This window comes from Callospermophilus lateralis, unplaced genomic scaffold (assembly GCF_048772815.1).
Source record: "Callospermophilus lateralis isolate mCalLat2 unplaced genomic scaffold, mCalLat2.hap1 Scaffold_323, whole genome shotgun sequence".
Lineage (NCBI taxonomy): Eukaryota > Metazoa > Chordata > Mammalia > Rodentia > Sciuridae > Callospermophilus > Callospermophilus lateralis.
The window spans coordinates 1-14015 of record NW_027513809.1 but is presented as its reverse complement, the minus strand read 5'-3'; the positions used below and the strand labels follow the sequence as shown (position 1 = coordinate 14015).

At 40.8% G+C, this 14015-nt stretch overlaps 1 protein-coding gene across 1 annotated transcript in view; it reads right to left on the bottom strand.

Annotated features, from left to right (window-relative positions):
- Positions 1–11512, bottom strand: part of LOC143389347 (uncharacterized) — a gene marked incomplete at its 5' end in the record, with an annotated part of 66923 nt that extends 55411 nt beyond the window's left edge. The window contains 2 exon segments of the mRNA XM_077108273.1: positions 6804–6806; positions 11350–11512. Coding sequence (XP_076964388.1) covers positions 6804–6806; positions 11350–11512 — 166 coding nt within the window.
- Positions 11513–14015: the final 2503 nt, after the last annotated feature.

Here is a 14015-nt window from a genome sequence, read left to right as displayed (position 1 = left end):
TACCTCATCTGTTGTTGTTCCATTCTCTCCCTCCCCCTCCCCTTTCCCCTCACAACCTCATATATGTGATTTCATATAACGATGAGGGTTTCCTTCCATTTCCATGCAATTTCCCTTCTCTCTCCCTTTCCCTCCCATCACTCGTCTCAGTTTAATGTTAATCTTTTCCTCATGCTCTTTCCCCCTGTTCAGTTCTTAGTTGCTCTCCTTAAATCAAAGAAGACATTTGGCATTTGTTTTTTAAGGATTGGCTAGCTTCACTTAGCATAATCTGCTCTAATGCCATCCATTTCCCTGCAAATTCCATGATTTTGTCATTTTTTAGTGCTGCATAATACTCCATTGTGTATAGATGCCACATTTTTTTTTTTATCCATTAATCTATTGAAGGGAATCTAGGTTGGTTCCACAGTCTAGCTATTGTGAATTGTGCTGCTATGATCATTGATGTGGCAGTATCCCTATAGTATGCTCTTTTAAGGTCCTCAGGGAATAGTCCGAGGAGGGCGATAGCTGGAGCAAATGGTGGTTCCATTCCCAGCTTTCCCAGGAATCTCCATACTGCTTTCCATATTGGCCACACCAATTTGCAGTCCCACCAGCAATGTACAAGTGTACACTTTTCCCCACATCCTCGCCAGCACTTATTGTTGTTTGACTTCCTAATGGCTGCCAATCTTACTGGAGTGAGATGGTATCTTAGGGTGGTTTTGATTTGCATTTCTCTGACTGCTAGAGATGGTGAGCATTTTTTCATGTACTTATTGATTGATTGCATGTCCTCTTCTGAGAAGTGTCTGTTCAGGTCCTTGGCCCATTTCTTGATTGGGTTATTTGTTATCTTATTGTTTTATTTTTTGAGTTCTTTGTATATTCTGGAAATTAGGGCTCTATCTGAAGTGTGAGGAGTAAAGATTTGTTCCCAGGATGTAGGCTCCCTATTTACTTCTCTTATTGTTTCTCTTGCTGAGAAAAAACTTTTTAGTTTAAGTAAGTCCCATTTGTTTATTCTTGTTATTAACTCTTGGGCTATGGGCATCTTATTAAGGGATTTGAAGCCTGACCCCACAATATAATCAACACGCATAAATCAAAGGCATTCCTGTATATCAGCAACAAAACTTCTGAAATGGAAATGAGGAAAACCATTCCATTCACAATATCTTCAAAAAAAAAAAAATACTTGGGAATCAACCTAACAAAAGAGGTGAAAGATTTATACAATGAAAACTACAGAACCCTAAAGAGAGAGATAGAAGAAGATCTTAGAAGATGGAAAATTGTACCCTGTTCATGGATAGGCAGAACTAACATTATCAAAATGGCGATATTACCCAAAGTTCTCTACAGGTTTAATGCAATGCCAATCAAAATCCCAACGGCATTTCTTGTAGAAATAGATAAAGCAATCATGAAATTCATATGGAATAACAAAAGACCCAGAATAGCAAAAACAATTCTAAGCAGGAAGTGTGAATCTGGAGGTATAGCGATACCAGAGTTCAAACTGTACTACAAAGCAATAGTAACAAAAACAGCGTGGTACTGGTACCAAAACAGACAGGTGTATCAATGGTACAGAATAGAGGACACAGAAACCAATCCACAAAATTACAACTTTCTTATATTTGATAAAGGGGCTAAAAACATGCAATGGAGGAAGGATAGCATCTTCAACAAATGGTGCTGGGAAAATTGGAAATCCATATGCAACAAAATGAAACTGAATCCCTTTCTCTCGCCATGCACAAAAGTTAACTCAAAATGGATCAAGGAGCTTGATATTATTATTGATCTTAAAGATTGATTTTATACTATACCTCTCGCTCTGCAAGATTGTATTAGATTTGCTTTTAGTCTTCTAGTTATTAATAATAAGGCTCCTATGTTACACTATCAATGGAAAGTTTTACCACAAGGTATAGCCAATAGTCCTGCTTTATGTCAAAAATTTGTCGATCAAGCTTTACATCCAGTTAGAAGTAAGTTTCCTCAAGTATATATTATTCATTATATGGATGATATCCTTCTTGCCTATCATGATGAAAGTATTTTGTCTTGTAGTTTTGCAACTTTAAAAAGAATCATTAACAGTATTTGGCTTAGTTATTGCACAAGAAAACATTCAGAATCATGCACCTTTCTCTTATTTGGGTTATTTCCTTTATCCTTATTATTTTTCACCTAAAAAATTTCACATTTAAAAACTTTAAATGATTTTCAAAAATTACTAGGAGACATCAATTGGATTAGGACATATTGTAAATTGACTACATCTCAATTAAAGCCCTTATTTGATACTCTTAAAGGAGATCCAGATCCTACATCTCAGCAGAATCTTTCAGATAAAATGAAATCAGCATTAGATTTGGTTAATGTGGCTTTACAGAACATTCAATTCCGTATTGATTATTCACAGCCCTTTTCTTTATGTATTTTACCTACTCCTCATTCTCCAACAGGTGTTTTATATGAACAAGGGCCCTTAATGTGGTTTTATCTTCCATCTATGCCTAATTAGGTTTCAAATACTTATCCTGATTTGATTTATTCTTTTATTCAACAAGGCCGCAAAGCTTCTAAACAATATATTGGATAAGATCCCACCGTTATTTATCTTCCATATACTTCAGAACAATTTAATTGCCTCTACCAAACTTCAGATTCCTGGAACCTGGTTTTATTAAACTTTTCTGGCACATTGAACAATCATTATCCTCCAGATAAGTTGTTACAATTCTGTTCTTCTCAACAGTCATTTTTCCAAAAATTGTTAAAAAGTCTTCTATTCCTAATGCTTCATTGATTTTTACAGATGGATCTAATACTGGAATTACTGCATATTCTATTAATGGAAAATGTTATACTAAACAATCTTCCCTTTCTTCACCACAAGAAACTGAACTGTTCACTGTATTTTGTGCATTGCAAGATTGTCCTGACTCTTGTAATTTGTATACTGATAGTCATTATGTTAGCAAAAGCTATTCCTTTGCTAGAAACTATGCCTCATATCAATGCTCATAACACTGTGGTATTGTCCTTGTTTGTGCATATTCAACACTTCCTGAATGTCAGAACATTCCCTTGTTGTATTCTTCATATTAGATCTCACACTTCTTTACCTGGACCATTTTCTATAGGTAATGCTATTGTAGATCAACTAACCAGACCTATGATTTTTGTATTGGAAGATGCTTTAAAATCACATGCTGTTCATCATCAGAACGCCTCTGCACTACATAAGCAATTTCTCTGGAACAGGCTCACCATATTGTAAAATCATGTGGTAATTGTGCACCTTTATTACTTGTGCCCCATTTATTATAAATCCTCGAGGTTTATTGCCAAATCATCTTTGGCAGATGGATGTAACTCATGTCGCCTCTTTTGGTAAGTTAAAATTTGTACATGTAACTACTGATACCTTTTCTCATTTTGTGATAGCCACGGCCAGGTCAGGTGAATCTGTGAGGCATGTTATTTCTCATTTATTACATTGTTTTTCTCTTTTAGGCATTCCTAAACAATTAAAAACTGACAATGCCCCTGCTTATACGTGTAAATCTTTCCAGGTGTTCTGTAGAACGTTTTCTATTACTCATGTTACTGGCATTCCACATAATCCTCAAGGACAAGGTATTGTTGACTGAGCACATCGCACTTTAAAAAATCAATTACAAAACAGAAGGGTGAACTCATGGGAAGTATGCGATCTCCACAGTCATTATTAGATCATGCTCTTTTTGTAATCAATATTTTAAATTTGTATGCTAATGGATATTTTGCTGTGCAATGCTTATGGTGTCCTGAATCTACTTCATATCCTTCTGTCCTGTGGAAGGATCCACTTACTAATCAATGGCAAGGTCCTGATCCCGTTCTTACATGGGGTAGAGGTTATGTTTGTGTATTTCCACAGAATGCCCAAAGTCTGAGGTGGATCCTGGAAAGGTTGGTACACACCGTGGGATCCTCAGCTAATAACCAAATTCAAACAGATGACTTTGAATCCCCACAAGAAGGAAAATACCGTTGATGCCCTGCAGGATGCTGATCCACCAGAATGATGTACTTGCTGTATCCCAACACCTGGAAAGAATGCAGCCGCCTACTCTACAGTTGATATTGACTGCTTTACTACTTCCTGTATCATCAGCTATGCCCATTGGTATTCCTCGCAATTTGACTTCAAAAAATTTTGGGGTGTCTTTGTCTTTATCTCTCAATACTATGTCCTTCTGCTTGAAACAGGATATAGATTCGCATTATATGTTGGGACAATGTTTGCAACCAGTATGCAAACCTGCAGATTCCATTAAAGTCTTAACATTCCTTTCTACCATTAAAAATACTATCACATACCAGGATATGGCCAAATGGGGCATTGCTTCTTATGAGAAGCCCAAAATTCCTGTTGAATTAATAACACCAAGTGTCATTATAGCAAATAATAGTGAATGTGTTCGCTTAGAAAATTGTACCAGTTCTAAATGTAAATCAGTGTCTGCCTCTCTCCCTTGTCATTCTTTTGAGAATATGGTTGCTAGTTATGGTCATGTACATTTGCCTTTGGGGTGGTTTTTTACTTGTGGTGACCATACTTATAATTATATTCTAGCCAATCTTACTGGTCAGTGTTGTCTATCTCACCTTACTGCCTTTTTACCTGATAAACATCAATTACAAGCTGTTTATAATATTCACAGTAAGAGATCTATAACCCTGTCTGAGTCTTGTAATGATAAAGTTACTTTTCTTTCAAATGCTGAAGGCATGGCTATGATTTTATCTCTTGTTGGAATTTTAGCATTTGGACCTTGTAATCAAAGACAATTGCAGCATTTAGGATGTAATTTTGCTGAAGTTCTTAATGCTACTTCTCAGGCAATTGCCTTAATTAATAGAGAACAAAAGCAATTGCGGCAAGCTATTTTGGATAACCATACTGCCATTGACTATTTACTATTATTTCATCATCAAGGATGTGAAAGAATTAAAGGAATGTGTTGTTTTAATATAAGTGATAATAGTGAAGAAATTCAAGAAAAGCTAGACAAATTGAAGGCATTAGCTGAAAACAACTGATACTGATGGATGGGATTTATTTCAATGGCTAACATACTGGTTAAAACAAATATTAGTTAAATACTTGGTTAAAACAAGTATTTCTAATGACAGTGCTTGAATTGTTTTTTCTAATACTATTTCTACTTTGTCTGCCACCTTGTTTGCAGTGCATTTTACATCAATATACCAACAATCCTCAATAATAATTTGCTCATGAGGTACATTTAAATAATTTAAAGAAGGGGGACATGTGAGGAGCTATCCATGTGGGAATGAGTTAATTGGAGCTGCCTGCTCCTGCAGGGTTCTTTTAAGAACATGTGCCTGTTTAGTCAGGTCAGTGCCTTGAGGAACATAGCTCTGATTCTCATTATAGCTCTTCCTTGTAATGTTCTCTTGATAATGGGATGTTATTCTGTCCTTGGGAAACTTGGCGGTACATTGTAAGGAGTTCATAAGTAAACAATTCTTTGCTTTGTTTCTGTTTATGATATCTTAAAATACCATATGGTGCACAAATGTTCCTTAGTGTGAAAACTGTATAAATATGTAGCACAGCTGAATAAAGTTGCAGTTGTTTTACCTTGAGTGTGGCTTCTGTCCTTCCACTCCCCAAGCCTCTTTTTCAGGACTAGGTGGTGTCACAAATATATATATATATATATATATATATATATATATATATATATATATCTTCCTCCAACAGGCTACATAAAGTGGTATTCAATATTCCCAAATCCCCCAAAACAGGAAATAATAATTTGTCATATCACCAATCTCCCTGCCTTACCATATGAAGTCTTTTTGGGACTGAAGCCCCAAAAGGCATGTCTGTCTTGTTGGAAGCTGAATCTTCAGTGTTCAATGCAATGTCTGAAATAATTACTAGCTCTGAAATAATTACTGCACTTAACTTCACATTCTTCAGGACTGTCTAAGACTCAGCCTACCTCCCAAGCTAGCCCCAAGCTTGTTCCTTTCTCTTAATGGGAAGAAGTAAACCAAATACTTTGATCTGGATCATCTAAGATATCAGCCTCAGTCTCACCATGAACCTTGGCACTGCCACTCATTAGCTGTGTCATCTTGGGCAAGTTACTAAACCTCTCTGCATTTCTGTGTCTTCACCTGTAGACTGAGCAAATAACAGGCCCCATTATAGTTAGGTGACTAAAATGAGTCAATGCCCGTGAAGTGTGTGCACCCCAGGAAGTGTTCAAAAATGGTAAAACCTCCCACCACCACCACCACCACCACCACCATTTCTTGATGCCAAGCTGGGGGCAGCAGTTTTATAAGAAGATCCTCACTGAGTCAGAGGTCAATGACTTTTAAATGCTTTGCCAAACATTCCTACAGCCCTTAATTTAATTACTTTATTCCAAGGGCTCAAATGACTCAATCAATTTTGTGGGGGAGGAGTCCATTTCTCTCCATGAGCATGTGAAATTTGATGGCTTTTCCATCCTGTGGCTGGAGGGTTTCAGCTCAACTTTGGCAGACTGATGTAAGCAAAATGTTCAAGGAATTTTAATTGCCATCTCATTAATGAAGTCCCATTAACATTCCTCCCCACCAGCTCTGCTGACAGCCCGGTGAATGGCCAAATAACAAAGTACCCATAAACCTGGGCCCTGGCCTCTTAGGTTAAAAATTAAGCAGTCATTGGAAACAATAATAATGATATATAAGAAATAGGCTGCATAAGATACTAGGATCCCTTTCCCAGGTACCAGCTACACAGGAGGACTGGAGAGTGTCACTTGGAAGCAGGAATCTGAACAGGCAGACTCTAAATGTGGACCCCACTTTTTTACACCACAGAACAAATATCATAGTAAAAACCTAGGGGCATTACTCGAAGAGGGAAACCAGATCTACAGGAAGCAGAAGGGACTGCAGGAATCAGGGACCTAAACAGCCTCCTGGAGAAACAAAGGTGCTCCAGCCCCCTCCCAAAGTCCTGCTCTCACCAGGGAGGCTGAAGACTTCTCAGAAATCCAGAACTGGCCTTAAAAATAAGGTTCCTTTGTTTTACTGAGAGAGAAATTTGGCAATATCTATAAATTCATTCATTTATATGGTGCCATAAATGGAACCCAGGGTGTTGTGCATGCCAGCTAAGTGTTCTACACTGAATACATCCCCAACTCCATCAGAATGTTTAAAAATGCACATTCTCTTTGGTCCAACAATTAATATTATCAAAGCAGCATCCCTAAAGGATTACTAGCAAATATATTCCAAATTATTATAAGAATTCTCCCTGCAGCATTTTGTACAAGAAAAAATTAAAAACATTAGTGTCCATCGACAGAGGACTAGTTAAATAAATTATACTTCATCCACATGATACAGCAGATAAAAAATTATAATAAGATACATCCATCCACAAGGATCTGGAAACAATTCCAAGACTTTGTTTTTAGTCAAACAAAAACAATGAGTACAGAATGATTCTATTTATGTCTGTTAAAAAATCATAAATACAAATTTTATACAGCTACCTAATATATTCCCTTTGACATCTTCAAAGAGAGGGCCTAGAAGATGGACTTTGCTTTTTTATATATGTACTGTTTGCACAAGTGTAAGTTGCTTTTACTGAATACATTCTGTATAGTTTTCAAACAATGGTGAAGAAATGTATCTGCCAACATGGGTAATGGCTAAGGATTTTTTTTAAGTTGGAAAACACACATATACAATGAGAAAGATCCAGAAGGCCTCAGAAAGATATACATCAAGGTGTTGGCCGTGGTTCTCTTTGGGTAGACGGTGGTGCTTTTCATGTTCTTTTTGCCTATCCACTTTTTCTGTACTGATCAGGGATGGGTTTTGTATTTAAGTAGAGTAGCAGCAATAATAACAGAAAAAGAAATCTTTCACTGGAAAAGGAACAGGCAAACAAGTAAAGGCACAGCCCAACCGGCCAGAGCCTGGGGAGGATGAGGAAGCGGTAAGAACATATTTGCCTGGGGCATCTGGAGAAAAAGAAACCAAAGTCAGAAATCCTTGGAAATGATCCTCCATCCCAAAATTGTGTGTGGCTTGCAGCACTAGTGGAGGTAGCTCAAGGACTCCTGCTTTCTAGCCTAGACTCATCTTTGAGACTCTCTCAGTGCAAATGAGGATGCTGGCAGGAGGACTGTAGAGCCCGGCCCTGGGTGTCTTCTCGGCCTCTCCTCCTTGCCCCTATCTCCAAACCATCATAAAAACAAGACAGAATGGACTATACCCATCATAGAGGAGAAAAGGAGCCCAGGGTCAATTAGCTCCAAAGCATTGGATGGTCACCTTACAATCTGTTGGCTTGAAACACTTAACAAAAGTCAGGGCCCAGAAGACCAGTTATCACTGGGCAGAACAACACTGTCTCTTGTGGGTGCCTATCTTTATGAAGGTACAAAGCAGCTGGACCCTCACAAGAAGCAGCAATTTTAAAGAGCACCAGGCCCCATTTAAACACCAGTGTGCAAGACCAAGAAAACAAAGCAGAGCCACATCACTGCAAGATTTAGGCACACATAACATATTCTACTTTCTTTCTAGACACTACAGGCTTCCTGCCTTCACTTCTAATTTCTTCTCATCATTGTCTTAACTTCTGCACCATCCCATTACATATCCTCCTTTGTGTGCACAGCTGAGGGTTGCAAAGAAAGCCATCCAGAAGATGGTCATGGGCCTGCACACAGGGAGGAAACCCTCAGCCTGAGGATGATAATGACTGAGCCAGGGAAAGTGAGATGGCTCCCTCCTGCAGTGAGGCAACAGGAAAAATGTGTGGGGAGGAAATAGCCCGACTAGGAAGAGAAGGAGACGCCCACATGATGCTTCTCTACCCCAAGATGACTAGACACCCTGTGTCTAGCAGAGAGCTGAGTGTCTGTCTACACTGTTCTTGGAATCTGGTGACTACATGGTACAGGTTTCCAGGCACACACTTCTAATGGAAAATGCCATCTCCAGCCTCCTGCACTCCTCACTCATTGACTCACAAGGCCTCTTACGTTCAAATGGGGCCTGGAAGCTGTAGAAGGTGGTAGTACAAATGCCAGCTCTGGAGTAACTGTCTGGGTTTGAATTCCACTTCTGTCCCTACTAGCTATATAGCTTCATGTTATTTTACCTCTCTGTGGTTTCCACAGCTGTTATGTGAATTAAAACAAAGCAATGCCCATAAAATGCTTCACACAGGATGTGACCCAAAGCAAGAGCTCATCAAATGCTAGCTAAAGAGAATCCATCAGGGTATCTGCACTTATACATGCATCCTCAGTGCTGCCTGAACCCAAACACTGTGACAGCTTCAGCACCAGGAAACACAATGATGGTGGACATGGTCCTAACTACATCCTCCCTTCTCTCCCACAGATGCATTTGCACCACCAGATAGAAAAAAAGGGCAAAGGGAGAACACAGATGTTGAAAGATGGGAAAAGCCAAGCCACATGAGCCTGAGAACCTTTGTTAAAGGTGAGAGTTCATCACATTCCCTAAACCTCAGACAATCCTATCAGCCAACTACAGAAGGATGGAACATGTGCTGCATGTGCACAGATCCATGCACACACTGGGAAGAAGGAAAGGGCTGGTGAGGAGCCAAAGGAGGAGCCACAGAATTCCTGGCACCTAAACACTCCTTCTTTGCCACCACACAAGCAAACAGCCGTGGCCAAGCTCTCAACTCCTGCTGAAGAAAAGCCAGAGCATATCCATCAAGAAAGTGGCCTCTGCAGAGCTTGGGCTGGGAAACCATCACTCTAAAGAGAAAGGGGGACCTAAGAAAAGGCAGAAGTCTGGTGGAGAAATGCAAGGGAAAGGACAGCACAAGAGGGACAGCAGAGGAACAGGAGAGATGAAGTTAAGACTGGCAAGAGGCAACAGGATTCAGAAGTGAGGCTACTAGGGAATGTCCTTACAAATGTCATAACCACCAAGCCCATCTTAACAACCAGTCTCATCTGTGCCCTCACAGACTCAGGGCAAAATGAGAATCTGTGCAGTCTCCTGGAGCCAGGGGTTTGGTGAGAGAACAAGAAGATGCTGAGAGACACAGCACACACTAATTACCTCATGAACCACAGGGAGCTACAGGTGGGCATCCAGCTGGTCCTCAGCTCCCTGCCACACACTGCTGGACAGGAGGCATAGGACAGAGTTTGTCTGGGGAGTGGGTAAATTGAGGCTTTTATTGCAAGAACAGGAGGCAGCCAAAAGTGAATCTATCAAAAAAACGTGAGGACCTGTTTCCCAGGTCCCTTTTGATCTTTCCTTTAGCTAAAATAAAATGGTAATGAAGATTTCTGTCCTGCTAAACATGGTGGGCTGAATTTTAAGTTCATCTCTATTCCCTCCAGGGTCCCATTAAAATAACTGAATGACAAGCTCTAGCAGGGAGAATGTCTCCCAGAAAACTAAAATGGAATCAACACATTATCAGATTGAGGATTGTTAAGTTGTATCTGACAAAAACTAGATAGAGGTTGTAGCACTAACATGCACAAGAAAAATAAAATTACTAGCTGCCTTTCTAATTTGAAGGAAAAAAAGAATTTTCTGATTAAAAATTAATACATGACTTGGTTCATTTATGGGAATGACTGTCAAATAATAAAGAGCAGGTGAGTGTGTGGACGAGGATAAGGTTTAGAAAGGCCAGTGGGATTTTTGTGCAGAAGTCAACACATAATTTCTAAAGTCAACAAACCAAAAATTAATGTAGGAACAAACTGCTTAGATCAATGGAGGTAGATAGTAGATGAAGCAGGTTTTAGCTGAATCAGAACCTGCATTTTAGTTGTTAGGACTAAAAGTGAGTAGCCTAGAAAGCAAGAAAGTGTGGAAAGGAACAGCAGGGGATGTGTTTATCAATAGAAGGCTAGCAACAAACAGTGTCTGACTTTTAACTTTATGTTTACAGAACATGTTTACAGAACATGCTGTAAAATTAAAATCATGACCAAAATTAAAATCATCTTCAATAACAACAAAAGATCTCTTTCAACACTTAGCTCAATTTATTGTGCCCCAAAGACTTCTCAGATCTCCTTCCTCTACTATACCACCCATCTAGCAATTAATCATATTCCACTTGCCAATGAGCTAAATGCACCTATTGCTAATTAACTTCAAACCTGTGCTTTGTCTCCTAACTAAATCAGAGCTGCTTCACAGCAGAGACCACTTCTCATAATCTTTGAGGAGTCCACAGCACACCAGGAGATTGAATCCACAAGCCCACAGAGAAAGTGCAGTGTTCCAGTTCCCAGATACCTGCATAGGCATTGGCCTGCTGCAGAAGGTTGGTGCAGGTGTGCACATCTGCAAATGCACAGATGCCCAGGCAATTGGTGGGATGCAACTGAGACTGCAGGAAGTCACAGCAGTGCTGCCGAACATCCATGAGCTGCAGCAAGCTGGCTGCTGGAAGCAGCACCTAAAAGAGAAGGTGACATTCTAAGACACGATATCCCACTGGCAGGGACTATTCCAATCACGTTCCCAAGCTCAAGATCTATTCATGGCTCTACACTGCCTATTGGGTCCAAACTTCCCAGCATTATTTCTCACTGCTCTCTTCATTTCATCGACCCAAAGCACCAGGGGATTCTCTATCCCCAAGACACGCTGCACTGCTTCCCAAGGTGATATCAATCAGTGGGATCTTATTCGGATCAGATTCTGACTCAGTAGGTCTAGAGTGGGACCTGAGAGCCCATATTTCTAACAAAAACCCAGGTAATGCTTGTAGCTACTGGTCCATGAATCATGCTTAAAGTAATAAAGCCACACATCACACACACACACACACACACACACACACACACACACACGGTATGGCACTGGTTCTCAGATAATTCTTGGAGTTAAGACTGAGTCAACAAATCATCCTGAGTTTCCTGGCACCTTGCCAGTTTTAGCACAAGTCACATGTCCCAGGAGATTCCTCACTTGTAGTCAAACTGCAACACTGGAGTTCATACTCATGTGTAGATGTCACTTCCAAGTATTCCAACTTATAGGCATTGGGTATGGCCTAGGCATTGAGATGTTGCTGAAGCTTTCCAGGAGCTTCTAACCGACAGCCAAGTGTGAGAACCATTGCCCTACGCATTCAGAAAGGACTTCAGCTGCTTGCTAGCTCACTCACTACTTAGCTGCTGAGCCTCCGTGTGCTGTGCACTGGTCTAGGCTCTAAAGGTCCATGGTAAACAAAACAAACCAGATTCTTCTGTCATGGAGCTTATACCTACTGGAATAAGAGGCTCACCCCCAAATCCCTCAGGACTCAGGCATATTTATCCTCCTATCCAGCACATAAAATATGAAGTCTATCTCTGGATACATTCTTAGAGAGCTGAGTTTTCTTTCAAAAGGTAACAAGACACATGAATATTTACACCGTATCCTGTAAGACAGAAGCAGTTCTTGCTCAGGTGTACGTGCATGTGTTTTTCCGAGGAGTCAGGGAAGACTGGCTGGAACAGGCTCAGACTGCCAGCCTCAGTCAAGCTTCCCTAGGATTTCCCTACAGCTGCTGAAGTCTGCCATCTGGATCAAAATAAGAATGAAGGCCAAAGTCCTACTTCATCTAGCTCTGCTCCCCTGGCCTACCCCCATCAGAGGAACAGATATGATTTCTAAAAAGAAATTTAGAAAAAAAATATGGAGCAAAATAATTTGATGGCTTCTCAGTTTGTGGACCCCTCATCCTACCCCCAGCATCCACTCACATTAAAACAATTCCCTCATCCCAGGTCCTTGCTCTCAGAGTGACTGAGCAGCCAGACTCCAGCTCTTCCCATCCACAAGGCTTGCCCAGAAAAACACAGTCTGCTGATCATTTGCTGTTTATTCTGGGCACCATGAAAGTCTTTAAGCGATTTAGATTCTGGACCCTGACTTTCTCCCAAAACAGCTCTGGGCCCTCAGCTCTGACTCTCATCACCTATAAGTGAACATGTAATGCCCCCACTCTTAGGACTTGTCCTTTCATGAGGTAATCAATTGTCCTGGTTTTCCCAGGTCTGCAGGGTTTCCCAAGACTCTCAGTGCTAAAACTGGGAGAATCAGTCGCCCTTTATCATTCCTGCCTATGTGAGTAATCACCAAGGCCCCCACTACCAGTGTCTACTGTCAACAAGGAGGGATCTGCCTCCTAACAGTTAAAAGTCCCCCTCACACAGCTGAGTTTGAGAAAACCTGCTCCTTCTCCCCTCCTCCACTTGCCTATGTCTCCAGTGGAAAGCAATAAATTAGCTCCATGTCCTCGGTATTTTGTGGCCAACTGATTAATTCCTGGGGAAGAAAAAAAGATAAAAATCACCCTAGCTGGAGAGTTTCAGGCATAAGCAAACACAGCCAGGATCCAAATCTAACCACTTCCCCCACCTCTATCCCTGGCCGGCAGTCACCAGCCCCCCAAGCAGCCATAAACTAGGAAACTCAATTGACCTGTAAGCTTGCTCAGCCTGGGTTGAGCTTGATCCCAAGACCAGATTAGTCTCTGCCTGCTGGTTAAATGGAGATCCATTAACCATTCTTGCTGAATACACACCAGGAATGGAAAGCCCTGTTCCATGTTCCCAAATGACCTCCATGGCACACCCTGTCCAAGCACCAGTGACAAAGCCTGCAGTTAAGAATGTAGGTCAACAAGTCATCAGCCTGACTTTCCTGTGGCCTTGCCAGTTTTAACACAAGTCACACAACTCAGGAGATGGCTCAGTTGTAGTCAAACTGCAACACTTGCCTGCCCTAGGCTGGGGAACCAGGAAGTCCCAGGATACCCAAGAGTCCAGTCTACCCCCAGAGTCATGCACTCACTGCCAAGTCCCAGCAAGACACGCCAGCAACACACTCCCTCCCCTTTCTCCTCTTCTTCACCAGGAAGACAGTAGCTTGAGGTGCTCAAATTCTCAGGTTGTCATGAGACAACC